Source organism: Zingiber officinale, unplaced genomic scaffold (assembly GCF_018446385.1).
Source record: "Zingiber officinale cultivar Zhangliang unplaced genomic scaffold, Zo_v1.1 ctg136, whole genome shotgun sequence".
Classification (NCBI taxonomy): Eukaryota; Viridiplantae; Streptophyta; class Magnoliopsida; order Zingiberales; family Zingiberaceae; genus Zingiber; species Zingiber officinale.
Window position 1 is genome coordinate 18735 of NW_024589832.1, and position 17326 is coordinate 36060.

The window sequence follows — 17326 nt, forward strand, 5'->3', positions numbered from 1 at the left end:
CTGTAGGCCTTTAAGATTCAAATGACCATATCTCAAATGCCAAAGATAAGATTTATTAACAATTTCACTTCTAAAAGCTGTACTTTGAAATGATTTCATATGAAAAGGAAAAAGGTTATTGGAAGTCAACATCACGATAGCTATTTTTTCTTCAGATTTCTTGTTAAAAATTTCACATCTATCATTATCAAAGATTAACTTGTAACCTTTTCTCATCATTTGTCCAATACTCAAAAGATTCTAGGAAATATTAGGAGAATAATGCACATCATGAATAAGTGTTTTGTTACCTCCACTTGTATGAACTGCAATAACTCCTTTTCCTTCGATCATAACTTACCTTCCGTCACCAAGTTCAACATGCAAAGAGTAATTTTTATCCAGCTCTTCAAATGCTGACTGATTTCCAGTTAAGTGATTGCTGCAACCACTATCTAAATACCATATTTCACCAGATTTCTCATCATCCATAGTAGAAAAGAACAATTTAATATTATCATCTTCTGCCGAAAAGTTAACTACCTTTTTACCTTTTTGATTTTCTCCCTTTTCTTTATACGAGCAATCCTTATATGAATGATTAGGAATTTTGCATCTAGTACACTTCAAATAACAATTCTTGAACTCATGGTCAGCTTTCTTACAAATGAAACACGAAGAATCAGAATTACTAGTTTTTTGCTGCCATGAAGATTCTCTTCCACTTGAAGAATCTCTTCCTCCTCTTCATCTACCTTGAAAATACCTTCCACGACTTCTATTGTCAAACTGTCCATGAACTGAGATCTCTCTTCCTTTTGGTTCTGGTTTGAAATTTCTGGAGTTGTTCACTTTTGCTTGAAAAGCATGCTCCATGGGTTGATTATTGTATCTGCTTACTCTTTTCTCATGTGCTTCTAAAGATCCCATAAGTTCATATTGTGTAAACTTTGTGAGATCTTTTGTTTCTTCAATAACAACAACTATATGCTCAAATTTTTGAGGAAGCCCTCTTAAGATTTTCTCAACAACTTTCTTTTCAGGAATAGCATCTCCACAACTCTTGATTTGATTGACAATCTCAGCAACTCTAGAGGAAAAATCTTTAACAAGTTCTCCTTCTTTCATTGATAAGTTTTCAAATTCATTCCATAAGCTTTGTAACTTGATGGAGATGACTTTTTCTGATCCTTGAAACTCTATTTTTAGAGTTTCCTAAGCTTCTTTGGCCTTTTTGATGCCATAAATTCTGAGATAAATAGTTTTACTTACCCTTTGTTGGATGATCATCAATGCTGTAGCATTTTTCTTCACATTCTCCTTGTATTCCTTCTCTTTTTCTCTTGTTGAAAAGAAAAATCTTGTTGGTCTTGTCTCTCCATATAACCTTTTTCAATCATGTCCCATAAATCTTGTGAAAGAAAGATGATCTCCATTTGAGAATTCTAATAATCATAATGCTCTCCGTTGAAAATTAGAATCTGACTTGCTGTGTATGAGAAAACATAGTTTGGATTTGATAGAGACATCTTTTCTGATAATTTGCTCTGATACCAAATTTGTTGGAGACAGGAGAAGAAGGAAAGGAAATGAAGAGAAGAGGTAAATCTGCTTACTAACTTTTGATCTTTCCCATTTCATTCATGGTTATGCAGTATATGAATTTATAGAGATATGCTTTAGAATTATATTGATTGCATGAAAAATATAAACTGTAGCTAACTTAATACTCAACTCAACTTGTCCTAAGAATTATAAACATAATTAATGCTTCATGTTAATCAATTACAAATTACTATTTAACACCGAAGCGGCGGCCCGGATGGCTGCCGAGTGCAGTATAACGAAAGCGACACTGCCTCTTAAAGTGGCCCTCGCGGTCGCGCTGTGGTCGTCCATCAAGCGCTTCGAGATCGAGCCGACAGAGGCAAAGTCGAAGCCCGGAGCAGAGGCACTCTGAGGGCTGGAGGCGAGCTCCGGCGTACCCGCGAGACTGATTGTGACCGCCGAGTGGAGGATCGCCCGGCGAGTTCGAGTCGCGGACGCGGAGGAGGGCTGGGCCGAGTGCGCGTAGAACGATTACAGCCACATGTTTTGTACTTTTTTATAATTTAACCGTCAATTTCGAATAATAGTAGACTTGTGATGGTTTTTCAAAAGAGAAGTCTCTCAAGTTTGTGGTTAAACTTTAATAAATAAAAGAAAAATGGTTGTCAACTGAAACAAGCAAGTTGATCAAATTAGATTTGTATATTTCACAGTATCATAAAAAAAAATCATAATTGCGTGGTCCAAAAAAATTACATTTTATCCAGCGGAGAGTAAAATAAAATACACTGATAATAAAATTTGGATAACAGAATCTTAAAATGCCTTAATTATTATTGTTTGTGGCTTTAAATTTGTTTAATTTTGGTAAAAATGGGCCGGTTCGAACCAGGCCGGAGAGTCCGACCAGGATTGGGGCGGGCTTCGTCATCTATCTAAAACCCAACACCCAAACCTAAACCTAGTGATTCGCATCTGGGTGGGTTTGCTAATCTCGGCAGCCCAAAACCCTGCCCTCTTCCTTCTTCCCCCTCTCGCCCCATTCTCGTTGCAGCCCTGTGAAGAAGAGCGAGGAGAAAAGCTACGAGACGAATCCATCCTCTACCTCACGATTTCTTTGCCCAAAAACAGGTATTTTTTTTCTTTGAATTGCTTGCTCGTGATCCTTGAAAACCCTATGTCGTTCTGACACGGTAGTATAGCATGGTAGCGATGGCCGCGGAGGCTCCCTAATGGAAAGCATTTTCCCTCGTCCACTTGCCTTATCAAGCTCATGTATTTCCATTTCTCATACTCAATTAAAACGGTTGAAAATTTGACGGCAAGAATAGATTCTTGAGGACATTTTCGTTTTTTCAGTGGCATGGGCATGTCTGGACTAATTATGGCAATTTTGATCTCCTGTTATCTTGATCATTTTAGGATAGATAATTGTGATATTATCGAATAATTTGACACATCTAGAACTAAATGTTGATGTTTGTGGTTTTTATGGAGAATTAGTTCTTTTCATTTTAGGCCTTAATACTGTGTACTTGCTTCATTACCTAATCTTAATCCTATAAGCACGTACCTTCGTGTTCAGTACATGGATTGGATGACAACGACTTGATCTGTTGAAAGATCATGTATGTTAAACACTTGTAGCATATTGTGATTAATGTCCAGTTAATTGTACAATGAGGTCAAAGGAGAATTTTTCTCCCTTTTATTATTATAATTGTTGACCCACGGGAAAACTTGTATTCACAATTTTTTGTTCTAGATCTACCCATCACACTGACAGTGCTTAAAAATATTTGGTGATAAAGCTCTTTTATTCTTTGTGAAACAATTTCATGTAGGGAGGTACTGCTAAACTGGGAACAATTATTTAACACTAGTATCAATATCAAAGTGATGTGCTTAGCTTCTGCAGTTTCATAGTTATCTATTAAAGAAAAGGCCAATCATTTGGTTTGAAGAATGAATTCTTCTTATGTACCGAGAGGCCAGAAATTGAATTAAACCAAACATATCAGTAATGGGCTCATCCTTTGTAAGGACGTGCAAAGAGATAAAGGCATGTTACCAGGTTTTTAAGGAGTTGGATCTGAATTATCCATATATAGTGATACAATACCAAAATGTGGCAATAAACATTTGTTTTCTGTCATCATGCTCACTCAACAAAATCCCTAGCATCTGAGTTGAAGTAAGTGGGAAATAATTCATTTTTTGAGTGTTTCTTTTCATCATTATGTTTGTTGATTCCATACTTCTGAAGTTGAGCTTAGTTAGCTGCCTATCCATATTTACTCTATGATTTTTGGAAAGTGGATGCTTGTTGTACATGGTCAACTTGATTTGGGCCTTAGGTTATATTTCTGAGTTATCCTTTTTTGGGGTGACAATCATGGATTTTTTAATTCACATTACTCTCATTGCAATACCTTGTGTTAACTTGTAAAATCAGCTGGTTCTTGGAACTTAATGGGTGTAACAGGTTAGTAGATTTGGTAGGATCCTTTTGGTCTTCTCGTGTCATTTTTTCAAACACAGTAGATTTTGATGTTTTTATTTTGATATTCAGCTTTTGTTCAAGGATAATTGCCACTCAAATCAGGAATCACAGAAGAGAATGATTAGCAATCCACAATCTTCAGGGGCACAGGTACATGTTCCACATGTCTTTGCTTTTATTTTGCATTTTTTACCTGTTTCGTTTTTCACTTCCTTGGTGGTAGGCCTATTGTGTGCCTTGATGTCTCTCTAGTTATTTTATTTTGTTTCTTTTTTCTCAATATTGCATCATGATAATTATGCCACATGCCATTTTAGCCCCTTAGACCTCCAGTAGTGGGTTCTGCTGGTCCACCACCAAATTTTGGTGCCTCCATGCCTGTACAAGTAAGTCTGCTTCATTTTTTTTTTTTTTTGCATTTTTTTTGCCTTTATTTGTTTATTTTTTCTGTGATCAAATTGTCATGTGAATATTGCAGTATAGGACAATGGTTCCAGCCCCTCAATTTGTCCCAGCTGCCTCTCAGCAATTTAGGCCTGTCCCCCAAGGAATGCCAGCGCCAAATATTGCCATGCCTACTGGCCAAACTCAAATGCCTCATTTTTCTCAATCAACACAGCAATTGCCTCCAATATCAGGCCAACCGGGTCAAGTGCCACCATCATTCCAAGCAATTCCAATGTCATATGTTCAAGCAAGTAGACCTATCTCATCTGGGCCGTTGCCACCTCAACAAAATGCTCAAGTGCCAAACAATGTGCCTAATCTTCCAGGTGCAGCAATGCCCCTTTCTTCATCATACACGGTAAGGCCCCAAAGCTACAAAGAAAAGCTAGCATACTTTCATGTTGATCGGTTGTTTGATGTTACAGTATTGGATTGCAGTTTGCAACATCTTATGTTCAGGCACCAAATACCATAAATGCTCCAGTTCAGTATCAACCAGCAACACAGGTGACCCCTTCGAGGACACAAACCTGGGCAACACCTGGAACTCAGAGTGTACCTCTTGTTGCACCTTTGCATCAGACTTCCCAACAACCTTTGGCTACCTCTGTGACTATTCCAGTAAGTTTTGTTTTAATTTTTTTTTTGCATTTGTTAATTCTGCTTAGATGAAAATTTTGGAGTCTCCTAGCTTAACCTTTTACGTCTGATGAAAAAAGGCACAAACTGTACAATCAAATTCTACAAAACAGAGCTCTTCTGACTGGCAAGAGCACTGCTGCTGATGGAAAAAGGTGTGGATTGAGTAATTATGCTTATTTTATGTTTTCATTTCATGAAGTTGCTATTTCTATTTATGATTGCTATTGCTACTTAAATTAAAGTTATTCAGAGTTAAAGTTACTTTCATCAATGTATGTCAATGTTCCACTAAAATGCCAGTGGTGTGTTATGTCTCATGTACTTATTCTTTGTCCTTTCATTAGTTTTGTACATTATTCCTTTTTGTTATGATTCGTCATTTTTTTTTCTTTTCAGATACTATTGTAATAAGAAGACTAGGCAATCAGCGGAGCATGTAACGGAGCCTGCGGCGGAGCATGTAGCGGAGCCTGCGGCGGAGCCGACAGCGGAGCCTGCGGCATGGCATGGGGCTAGGATAGGCCGAAGCAGCTCGTCGTTGATTCCTGACACATGGAGGGAACGGGTGGAAGCGACGGAAAATTACTTAGTTCTATACCGGGATTGATAGCAAACTTCCGAAGTGTACCAAGGGTAGAGGCGAAGGTGTTTTGTCCGATATAGGTGAGACAGATGGCATAATGTTATTGGAAAGAGTTTATATAAATATTATACCGTGCTCCTTCTCCGTTTCAGTTTCGCTTCTACTCGCTCTTCACTTCCTCAGCTCTCTCAATGTCTAAACAGCGAGCTCCCAGATGTCTCTCTTTCAACTGTTTTACTTGTGGACTAGGTCGTCCTCGTACTCCAGCGCAGGCTCCTCGTACTCCGGTACGACAACGCTTGCGACGGAGTACACGGAGCCTGCGGCGGAGTACGACGATGACCTAGTTCACAAGTAAAACAGTTGAAAGAGAGACATCTGGGAATTCGTCGTTCAGACATTGAGGGAGCTGAGGAAGTGAAGAGCGAGTAGAAGCGAAACTGAAATGGATAAGGAGCACAGTATAATATTTATATAAATCCTTTTCAATAATATTATGTCATCTGTCTCATCCATGTCGGATAAAACACCTTCAACTCTGTCCTTGGTACACTTCAGAAGTTTGCCATCATTCTCGGTACAGAACTAAGCAGTTTTCCGTCGCTCCCACCCCTTCTTTCCATGTGTTAGGAATCAACGGCGAGAGATGCTTCGGCCTGTCCTGGCCCCTGCCATGCTGCAGGCTCCGCTGCATGCTCAGTAAACACTTCGGCTACTTTTGCCTCCTTTGATGCTTATGCCTCGGCAACAAACACTTCAGCTGTTTTTACCTCGGACGCAGGCTCCTCTGTCTGCACTAATGCAGATAGCAAATCCAAGATGGACATAAGTACTTTTCTTTTATTATTATAATTTATATTTTTTTATGTACAATTATGTTGGTAGATTAATTTATCTGATCATTGTTCTTTTGATATTCATTTTTGATATCGTTATGTCTGTTCTATCGGTAACGCGTCATGATGAGTTGCTGGAGATGCTACCTACACTGCTTTGGGTTTGATGTTGTTTTTTTTCATATATAATTAAGAAGCAATGTAGCTCTGTGGATGTATGCATGACTGGATTTTTTTTTGATTCATGACGAGATCTGTTTCAAAATTAAATATATTTTTTTTAAAAAAAAAAGATTATTCCAAATTTATTTAAAAAATTAAAAACATATATTAGTTAGTTGACTGTTTTAATTATTTGAGCCATCATCTTTTGTATATATTTTAAGTTATTAAACTAACTTTGAAATATATATATATATATATTTTTTGGTAGGATATGAATCAATTATTATAAAATATTAACAACAATGATGGTAAACGATAATTATCATGTTGATTTTTACAAAATTTAAAAATTTAGTATATATATATATAACAAAGGGTTCACCCTAATCTGAAATATTTTCATCAACTTAAAACAAGGGTTGTTGGTGGTCTAGCTACTCGCAAGAACTCTTCTCTCGAACTAAGGGATTCTTCTAAAGGTAAAAGTTAATATCTCTTTCGTACCGAGGGAAGAAGTTACCCTTTCTAATATTTAGCTCAAAGCTTTAGTGTAAGATTCTCTGGAATAAGTTAATTTAATATATATGGTTTTTTCCATTTCTTATTCATATATAGCATATTACACATTACAAAATTTACTAATTAGTACACAAGCCTAAAAAATCATACTCATAAAAGCTTATGTTGTTGTGACTATAACTCAGCTTCGAATACTTCCAACTTCGTCATGCGCTTTAGGAGACTTTTTCATACCGAGGTCACTAGCTAGGCTACGTTCAAGGATGCATTCAAGAATTAAAAGTGCAATCGACATTTAGGGTATGGAAGGGCTGGGCTAAATAAGAAGTGGGCTTTAATGCTAATCTTAAATTTAGCCAAATTTCTTCTTCGATTGCACCATTAAAGAAGTGCAATTGAGCATTAGTTGAATTAGCAACACCTAGGATAGTCATTATATGGCCGTCCTTGACTAAGCTTATACGACTCCATCATACTAGCACCACATGTTCTAAACCCAAAGGTCCAACCAAGCCAAGTCACTCTAGGGCGAGTCAATTTGAGTTGATTTACTTTGGCCCGAGGGACTCCATGTTGAGTTAATTAGTTCAAGCTGAGAAAGAGTTAAGTCATTCTAAGTTCTACAAATTTGAGTCCTTACTCTTTTGCCAATTGCTCTTACATGTGACCTCCCATTTCACCTACCTTGACAAAATTTAAAAACTATCTTATGTCGTCATTCTAAGCCATATTTAAATGTGATCTCCCATGTGATCTCTTGCAGACCGAAACAAATATTATTTTTTATTATATAATATATATGTACACAAAAGTATCATTAGAAGGAAACTATGCTTCGAGCTTAAGTTTTTTATCAGGCTTAATAGTATTTTTGCTCTTAAAAATTATATTAAATTTATATTATTCTTTTATTTTTAATATATTATTGATAATTTTAAATTATAAAATATTTTATTTTATTTGATAAAATTATAATTTTATATTTCTTTTATTTTAAAATCATTTTTAGATTTTAAAATGTTTATTTTTAAAAAAATAAGTATCCTTGGGGCGAGTCAAGTGGTTAATTAGTTAGCCCATATATAAAATTAATATAACATGCTTAGGCCGTCGTGCTTAATTAGTTGGGCCAACTTATTTTGGCATCTCTATTGGGTAGCATTGTATACATGCTAATACTATATATATCCCAGTTAACATCAATATAATTCGTATTTTCCACCTATGTGCTTCACTATATATACAAATTAATTTTCAAAGGATTTGCAAACTTATGTGATGGCCAATACTATGTGACAATTAATATTGACGCTCCCTACACTTTCATAAAATCGGTCCCATGATTATTTGTGGAGAGATAAATCGAAAAACTACAATTGACTATTACGGGATGAATATTTGTAGCGCAAGTGGAAATTTGGTTTGATAAGCCTATTGGAATGAGCAAAGTAATTAAAAAAGCATTGAATGTAATGGTGACTGATCCGGTAGTAAGAGCGGGCCCCCCCCCCCCTTGTGAAGTCAACGCTAAGTGGAAGTCACCGGGACAGCCGCCCACCCGGGTCCGACCGGACGACTGGAGAGGGCAAGGTCCGACCGGACGTCCGACCGGCCGATGGAATCGAACACCCGGAGAGGGATGGGTCCGATCGGTCGGACGATATACGGCTGATGGTTAAAGGCGCCCTGTCGAAAGCAGGGTTCCGGCGCTTAGGGGAAAAGGTCGTGGGCCGAGCGGATCCCACGCTCGGCCAAAGCCATAAGGTAACACTGCTAATAGTCCCCATAAAGCATGTGATGGAGAATCTCCCCAAGTAAACCACCGCATATGTCCGGCCGGATGTTGAGGGAGCTGTCCGCCCGGACGCTAGATCTGGAGCAAAGGGGAAAAGGACAAGGGAGGTCTTTTTCTGACAGCAGGTATGTTTCACGTGTAGGCCATGCTCCAAATCTTGTGACAGGGGATTCTGCTGTCCCATCGAGGACATGCTTTGACTGTAGCGGTATGGGTCAGGTGAGCTTTCTGACAACCGCATACCGAGGAAAGGACAGAGGACACATATGCACCTCGGTATGCATGCCCTAACCCTTCGCAACTCTATATAAAGAGCCTCAGACTTCGCCGGAGGTACGCATTCTGAGACTTTGGGAGCCACCTTTTTCATCGTTGCTTATCTGACTTGAGCGTCGGATGGTCGCCGCCGGGAACCCCCTTCCCGGCTCGACTTCTGTGCAGGTTTGCCGGAGCTTCGTTCTAGCAGTTGAAGAGTCACGTCAGCAGTCGAAGAGCGCTCCGTGCCCAGCGTCCATTGATTCAGCCTTTGGACAGGATCAGTGACAATTAGATTGTTTAAGTGAGTAATCAGACATCTAAGGATCAAATCCTAGTTATGTTGTACTATAGGAATTTTTTCCTAGTGAGATGACAACTCTAATAACATTGTCATCTAGATGGACCTCTGCGAACGCTTCCCAATTTACTCATCGATGGAAAATTGAGAGAGATATCATCTTTAAGATTAGTCGGTTTGAAAAAACTGAATACATGAATTATACTAAAAAAAATAGATAAAAAAATATACTTTTAATTATTAGAGTAAAAGATGATATCATTGATTAATTATAAAAGATATGGTCCTTTGTAGCGAAGAAATTAGATATCCAATCAAATATTTTATACCTTTAAAAATTAACTCTAAATTTTATTGAATTAAACATTCATGAACATACGAAGGACATCAAGTCATCAAATAGTGAACTGCGAATTATATATAATCGGAACGAAGCCCATGCTTATAGCAAAGGCATTTGATCCTTTACTAATAACCGTGAAGAATTTAGATATCACTGATTAATTATAAAAGATATGGTCCTTTGTAGTGAAGAAATTAGATATCCAATAAAATGTTTTATACCTTTAAAAATTAACTCTAAATTTTATTGAATTAAACATTCATGAACATACCAAGGACATCAAGTCATCAAATAGTGAACTGCGAATTATATATAATCGGAATGAAGCCCATGCTTATAGCGAAGGCATTTGATCCTTTACTAATAACCGTGAAGAATTTTTCAAGGTACCATATAGATTTTCTTTTTGATAATGCAATTAATATTGTATGTAGTCCATCTAAAATAGTTTTCATTAACATTATACTTTTAGCCGTCAATCTAAAATAGTTGTCATGAACATTATACTTTTCGCAATTAAAGTGCTTGTTCAATGCTTATTAATGAATTTTATATCAATTTTTTTTATTATAATGTTAAATTCTATAATGTTTCTTGTCCTTATTGCCAAATAGTTTCTCCACCTTAGTATATTCAAATACTTAAATAACTAAAATCAATTTTCCATTTAGATTTTAATCTACTCCATGTTAATCCAACAACACCATCAACTTTTATATATATATATATATATATATATATATATATATATATATATATATATATATATATATATATATATCCGGTGGTAAGGACGGAGGACCCTCGTTGGCGAGAGGTCAACAACACGTGGAGGTCAATGGTCAAGAGGGTCAACCCCAAGGTCGTGCCAAGCAGACAGAGGTCATGCCGAGCGGACTGGCGGGCCGACTGAGCATCTAGCCGACCGAACATCCGGCCAGGGGTCTCCCAGGTCGGATGAAAGACAGTCCGACCAGGAGTCGGGTTTCTGATGCTCAAGGTAAAAGAGTCTCTGGCCAAGCAGACAGGCCGCTTGGCCAAGCCACAGGACAATAAGGCGCAATCCCATCCGAGCACATGAGCAGGGCTTCCCCGCCCGGTCCAAGGTATGCGCATTCCCGGAGGCCATGAGCGCTGAGCGACCGGTCCGCTCGGCCCGAGAACAGGCAAGAGGCGCAAAGGGACAAAAGGGACCGCTTGTAACATCATCCTCGAGACACCTGCCGCCGACAAACAGCATGGTCGGCGGCCGGAACGGACAGAGTATCGTACGGTGGAAGTTTCCACCGTCACGTCAGGGATAAGCTCGGATGATTGTAGAATGACGTCAGACATGCTTTTCTGACACCACCCTACTGAGGTATGTTTAGGGAAGCGTGCATGCATCGAGAAGCGTGTCCTTGCCTCCCCAGGGTCCTATATAAGGACCCTCCAAACTTCGACGGAGGTAGGCGATTCTCATCACTGTAGTCACAGTAGTGTTACTTTGCTCTTCTTCTTCTTCACTGCTTGACTTGAGCGTCGGAGGGTCGTCGCCGGGAAATCCCGCCCGGCTCGACTTCTTTGCAGGTTCGCCGGAGGTCTACACCATCATCAGAGGATAGCGGAGAACGCCACGTCCCCAGTGTCTATCGACTCAGTGCTTGGACAGGATCATATATATATATATATATATATATATATATATATATATATATATATATATATATATATATATATATATGATTTTTTTTAAAACTTTTTATTTAATTTTCAAATCTAAAATGGTAAAAAACATTTATCCTTAACATTTTTCACACCAATCTACTCTAATAAATATAGAATCGCTATGTTCCATTTTTATTCTACATTTTATTGTAAATCATAAAATAAAAATTACAAAAAAATCTTGAAGCAAATAATAAATAAAATGTCAATAGTTATATAAGAGATAACTAGTTCACCAAAGGATAATTTTGAAGTATTTCTACTTGACAAAAAAAAAATCGAGCCGTAATGTTTAGAGAAATATCTTATCGTGAATGTTTGGAGATTATATGAACATGCTACTGTTCTATGGTCAATAAAATGTCGTTAACATACTTACATAATACGATTTATATAATTTCATTTAGTTTTTGCAATTAGAAAATAAAAGAGTTCATAACTTTAACATCATATGTCATCATTTTATAGTGGTATGTTTCTTGATCAATAACAATACAAAGGATTAATATAAATAGCAAGAAAAAATTAATCATTATACAAGATTAATGTCTAGTGTCTTTTTACATACTTCTCTTCTCACTTTTTCTTTCCTTTTTAATTTCCATTTATTTATTTATTTTATTTTATTCCAGGGGTCAGGGATCACAGAAGTCGTCAAGTGGAAGAGGAAGAAGAGAAAGAGTGTTGAGATTTATTTTATATTGAAAGATTTAGAAAAAATTATAGGGTTAAAATAATATAGGATATTTTTATTGGTATGAAGTATTTTGGGAAGAGATCAAGAGTAAAGTCATGAGGATTTAGGTCCAAAGTAGACAATATTATGTCATTGTGAAGATATGTGGATATCCTTTGAGCATAACAACTGGTATCAAAGGCATGCTCTAGACTAGATATAATGTGGACTGACCTTGAACGAAGTTGAGAATAGACTTGGAGCATATTAGAGTAACCGAATACTCGCGGGGATAACTTGGAGTGAGTCAAGATGATCAAATGCTCGTGAAGGTCTGAAGTATGTCAGAGTTACTGGATACTCATAGGAAGACCTGGAGCAGGTCAGGGTAACCAGATGCTCGCAGGGAGGCTTAAAATAGGTCAAAAGTGACTGATGCTCGCAGAGAGGTCTAGAGTAGGTCAGGATAATCAGATGCTCACAGGGAGACCCAGAATTAGTCAAAAATGACTGGATGCTCACGGAAAGGCCTAGACCAGGAGAATATTAATGGTGGTCTTTCGTTTGAGGGGAGGATTGTTAGGATTCAATCAAAATCTCACATTGGAAAGATTTGAAAAAAAATCATGAAATTAAAAGGACGTAAGATATCTCTATTGACATGAAATCTTCTACAGACAACCCAAAAGTAAAACCTTGATTTTATTTATTTATTTGTTTATCCTTTACGTTTGGTTCAAATGTCAATTGAGTCCTGACGATGCTGAACTATTAATTAGATATTTAAGATTTAAAAAGATTTCTCTTATGTTGGATGAAAATTGATTATTTAGAAGTGTAGATTTTTTTATCATAATTTACGATCTAGAGAATGTGTCATTATATTTATTAGTTGACGAGGATGGATTCTATCTATTAAATAGTAGAATTTATCCTCATCAACTAATCAACTTATATGATCTATCTTCTAGATCATAAATTACGAAGATTTTTACTAATTATTTAGGTGGATCTATGTGAATATTTTCATTTGGTTGCATTTTCAATTCTTGATAGTTTATATTTTTTAAGTACTAATCAAAATTACCATAATTAAAAAAATAATGAAAAGGAAAGAAACAATCAATTATAGCATGCATGCTCTATTCAATCTTTTCTCTTCAAATTTAATAGAGTAATTTAATAAAACTTGCTCGATGAAAAATCATATACTATGTTTCTCTAATTTGTTAAAATCGAATTGAATCAAATTAATTGAATCGATTTTTTTTTTCAAACGAACCGAATTGAATCAATTTTTGATAAAAATCGAATCAAATCAAATCGAATTTTCAATAAAACCAAATCAACCAAACCGAACAAACCGAATAAATCAAATTTTTCTAAACATTTAATTTAGCTTAATAAAAATTTGGTTCAGTCTAAAATTTATGGCGTATAAAACCGATTTGGTTAAAAAATTCGATCTATTCGATTAATTCAATTTAACCGAATAAAAAAATTCAAAATCGAACCTGAACTGAATTAACCAAATAATCAATTTTTTGAAGAAAAAAAAAATCAAATTTCCGAATAAATTGAACCAAATTTTTAAATTCGATCAATTTGATCGATTTAACCGAAATTTTGCTCAACCTTACATGCAACATGCCAAGCTTAGTTTGCATCTCAATTCTTGATAGTTATTTTTTTTTTAGAAAAAATATTGGAGTAATCAAAATTAACATAATTAAAAAATTAGTAAAAAGGAAAGAGACAATGGAAATCAATGGGATTATATTAATAGCTAAATTCGTAAGATATGCTCTTATCTTTTTTTTCCAATCCCTATTACGCAATTGTCCTAATGATTTCATACCTTCAATGAAATGGTGATTGTAACTTAAAAAAAAAATCATTAAAATCCTCCAAAACATGTTGAAATTAATCGATGTATGCATGCATGTTGGTCACTATGTGTCGAAGAAGTGGGTCTAATAAAGTTTATAACTGGCAACATTGAAAGCTTGCCTTATAAATCCAACATAAGAAAATTTGTATCATTCAAACGAAATATATTCCTTATAATAAATATAATCATCGATTGTGCCACACTAACAAGGCGTTTGGTTAAATGATGAGAATCACTGTGGATATAGGTTTGATAGTAGGGTAGAATGAGAATGAGAATGAGAATGAGAATTGAAATGAAATCAATCCAGTTATATGAGTTTAGTTGATTCCCATAAATTTAGTAATCATTCTCAAAATGTTATTCCCAAACCCACAATCCAAATACTATCTTTTACTATCATTCCATTCCCTCATTCTCAAATTTATCAACCAAACACCCCCTAAAACATTGATATTATCACTGAATTATTATTATTTTTCTTATAACAAATATAATACCCCCTCCTTTGGATATATTATTAGTGAAATTACATAAGTTGAAATTATTATTAAAATAACCTTATCCCCCAAGAAAAGCATTTAATATTCTCTAATGGAAAAAAATCATATATTCCACAATAAACTCTTCTAATAAATAAATGGACACACATTGTAAGAGAATGTAAGCTTCTTGTATTTCCCTTAATAAATAACATTTCCCTTAATAAATAACAGATTGCTTTTGTACACGTACAAGAATCTTGCAATTATAGCATGCATGCTCTATTCACTGTTTTCTCTCCAAATTTGATAAAACTTGCTCGATGAAAAATCATTCACTATGTTTTTCATGCAACTAGGGATGAATATTCGATTAAAAAATCGAACTGATTTTTTTTAAACAAATTCAAATCGAATCTTTGATAAAAATTAAATTGAACCGAATAAAATCGAATTTTCAATAAAATTGAATAAACCAAATCGAACAAACCAAATGAATCGATTTTTTCTAAAAATTTAATTTTGCTTAATAAAAATTTGGTTCGGTCTACAATTTATTGTGTAAAAAATCGATTTAGTTAAAAAATTCGATCTATTCGATCAATTCAATTTAACCGAATAAAAAATTTAAATTAATCGATTTTTTAGAAAAAAAAAATTAATTTCCGACTAAATCGAATCAAATTTTTAAATTTAATCGATTTGATCAAACTTTTGCTCACCATGCAACATGCTAAGGTTAGATTGCATTCTCAATTCTTGATAGTTATTTTTTTTAGAAAAAAATATAAGAGTAATCAAAATTGTCATAATTAAAAAAATAGTGAAAATGAAAGAGACAAAGGAAATCGCTTAATATGTCGTTTTTCCAATTCCCCCATTTTAGCCAAGAAATCAATCATGATTTCATACTCGTCTCTCAACTTGCTCGATGAAAAATCATATACCATGTTTTTTATGCAAAACATGCTAAGCTCATTCTCAATTCTTAATATTTATTTTTTTTAGAAAAAAATATTGGAGTAATAAAAATTGACATAATTAAAAAATTAGTGAAAAGGAAAGAGATGAAATAAATGGCCTTATATTAATAGCTAAATCCCATTGTAAAATATGCTCGTATCGTTTTGATTTCATACCTTCATCGTCGTCTCCTGCCTTGTCCCTCTCTCTTTATATAAATCGTCGTCCCATATCTGTATCTCCACCAATCTGGAACGCCAAGGCTCAAGTGGAGAAGATGAACGCCAACAGAGACGAAAAGAGCGCGGAAAGGTCCTCGAGCTCGAGCTTTTAGGCAAGCTCGGAGCGATCAAGGCCGAGCCCGTTTCGCCAGAACCCGCGCCGAGAGTGTTCTCGTGCAAGTACTGCCCGAAGACGTACTCCAGCCCTCAGGCTCTCGGTGGCCATCAAAATGCTCACAGGCGCGAGCGAAATTTCGCCATGCGAGGCGCCGCCACGGAATTTCTGCAATACGCTGGCCGGAGACTCGACGTACCAGTGCGCTCCGTGATCCACATGCCGTACCTCGGTGCTCCGGCCACGTCCGCCGCTGCATGCAGGTGGGCTGTTGTACAGGCGCCACAACGGATATTTGCGGTCCAACTCTGCAGCGTGGAGAGAAGTGCCGGCACTTCCGGCGCCGGCTGTTAAGCTCGAAGTGGAGTCGATCGGGAGGCAATGGATAGGAGGGGAAGGCGGAGGATCATATTCGAACGCGAAGTCAGGAGACTCGTCCAACTTTATTGACTTGACACTTAGACTTTAGACGAGCCACAATTATGCATGTCCAGAGGATTAGGTGGACATATATTTCCCAAGATAAAACAGCAAGATCACGAGCACAATCGAGCACTAGTTGTCGTGATGATCTGAACTAGATCTGAAAATTATCACTATTTCTGTCGAGCAAAAGAAGTGCACAACAGCTTGCCAACAAGCATGCCACGTGACGGGCAGGCAAGCTGGCGACCTTCTTACGCGGATATATCATGTCCTGACCGATTTTATGAGCAATGGGGTTCACAAAAAGACCCCTCGGGTTGATGTCATCCGGGCCTTGGATTCTCACCCCCTTTGTTCCGAATCAGCCGAAAAGCTTCACTTTCTTTGTGGGACTGAAACCCACTCGTCGTGTTTCCATTCAATTTTTTTCCAACAATCCCTCACATGAATGGAAATAAGGATGTGTGATAGTCATCGACAATTGAGTCGAGTATAGGATAGGTAGGTGTTATCCTTTGAACATTCCCTTGTAAACTCTGTTTTCTCACTGGTGTCCTTGAACTGTTCGGTCGTTGGTGTAAGCATGGACAGAGTTTTACCCACGACTCTCCCTGATATAGCTCAAGTCTTATGAGTGTGTTCGTTCTTGGCCATGAACATGTCTGGTTCTGTGAAAAGTTCTAAGAATTGTGCCCATTAGACAACTATTCTCAACTCGAATTATCACTGTTGACTATGTGAAGTCAAAGGATAACCTAGCGGATCCGTTAAACAAGGGGTTAAATTGAGAGTTAGTTGCAAGCTCATCACAGGGAATGAGCTTGATGCCGTAGTCAGCGATCAGTGCAGAGGACACCCAACTTATGCTGATTGGAGATCCCAAGAACTAGGTTCAAAGGGACACATAATCTGCACTGACTAGACACATT

General features: G+C 36.6%; 1 protein-coding gene across 4 annotated transcripts; it reads left to right on the plus strand.

Moving 5' to 3' along the window:
• Positions 1–2501: 2501 nt before the first annotated feature.
• Positions 2502–6677, plus strand: LOC122036316 (proline-rich protein 36-like). Of its 4 annotated transcripts, XM_042595608.1 has the most exons (8): positions 2505–2658; positions 3986–4012; positions 4100–4180; positions 4348–4416; positions 4509–4835; positions 4916–5098; positions 5197–5271; positions 5516–6677. In XM_042595608.1, the coding sequence occupies exons 3-7, from the start codon at positions 4148–4150 to the stop codon at positions 5260–5262; spliced, it is 678 nt and encodes a 225-aa protein (XP_042451542.1). In that variant the 5' UTR covers positions 2505–2658; positions 3986–4012; positions 4100–4147; the 3' UTR covers positions 5263–5271; positions 5516–6677. The 4 variants fall into 4 exon arrangements, with proteins under 4 accessions (XP_042451541.1, XP_042451544.1, XP_042451542.1 ...); XM_042595607.1 differs by lacking the exon at positions 3986–4012 and having other exon boundaries at positions 2502–2658; XM_042595610.1 differs by lacking the exon at positions 3986–4012 and having other exon boundaries at positions 2504–2658; positions 4112–4180.
• The last annotated feature ends 10649 nt before the right edge of the window (positions 6678–17326 follow it).

Coding starts and splice junctions, on each gene's coding strand:
- LOC122036316 (XM_042595607.1), top strand. CDS start 4,148: ATGATTAGCAATCCACAATCTTCAGGGGCACAG. Junction 4,181..4,347: donor CACAATCTTCAGGGGCACAG/GTACATGTTCCA, acceptor ATGCCATTTTAG/CCCCTTAGACCTCCAGTAGT. Junction 4,417..4,508: donor GTGCCTCCATGCCTGTACAA/GTAAGTCTGCTT, acceptor TGAATATTGCAG/TATAGGACAATGGTTCCAGC.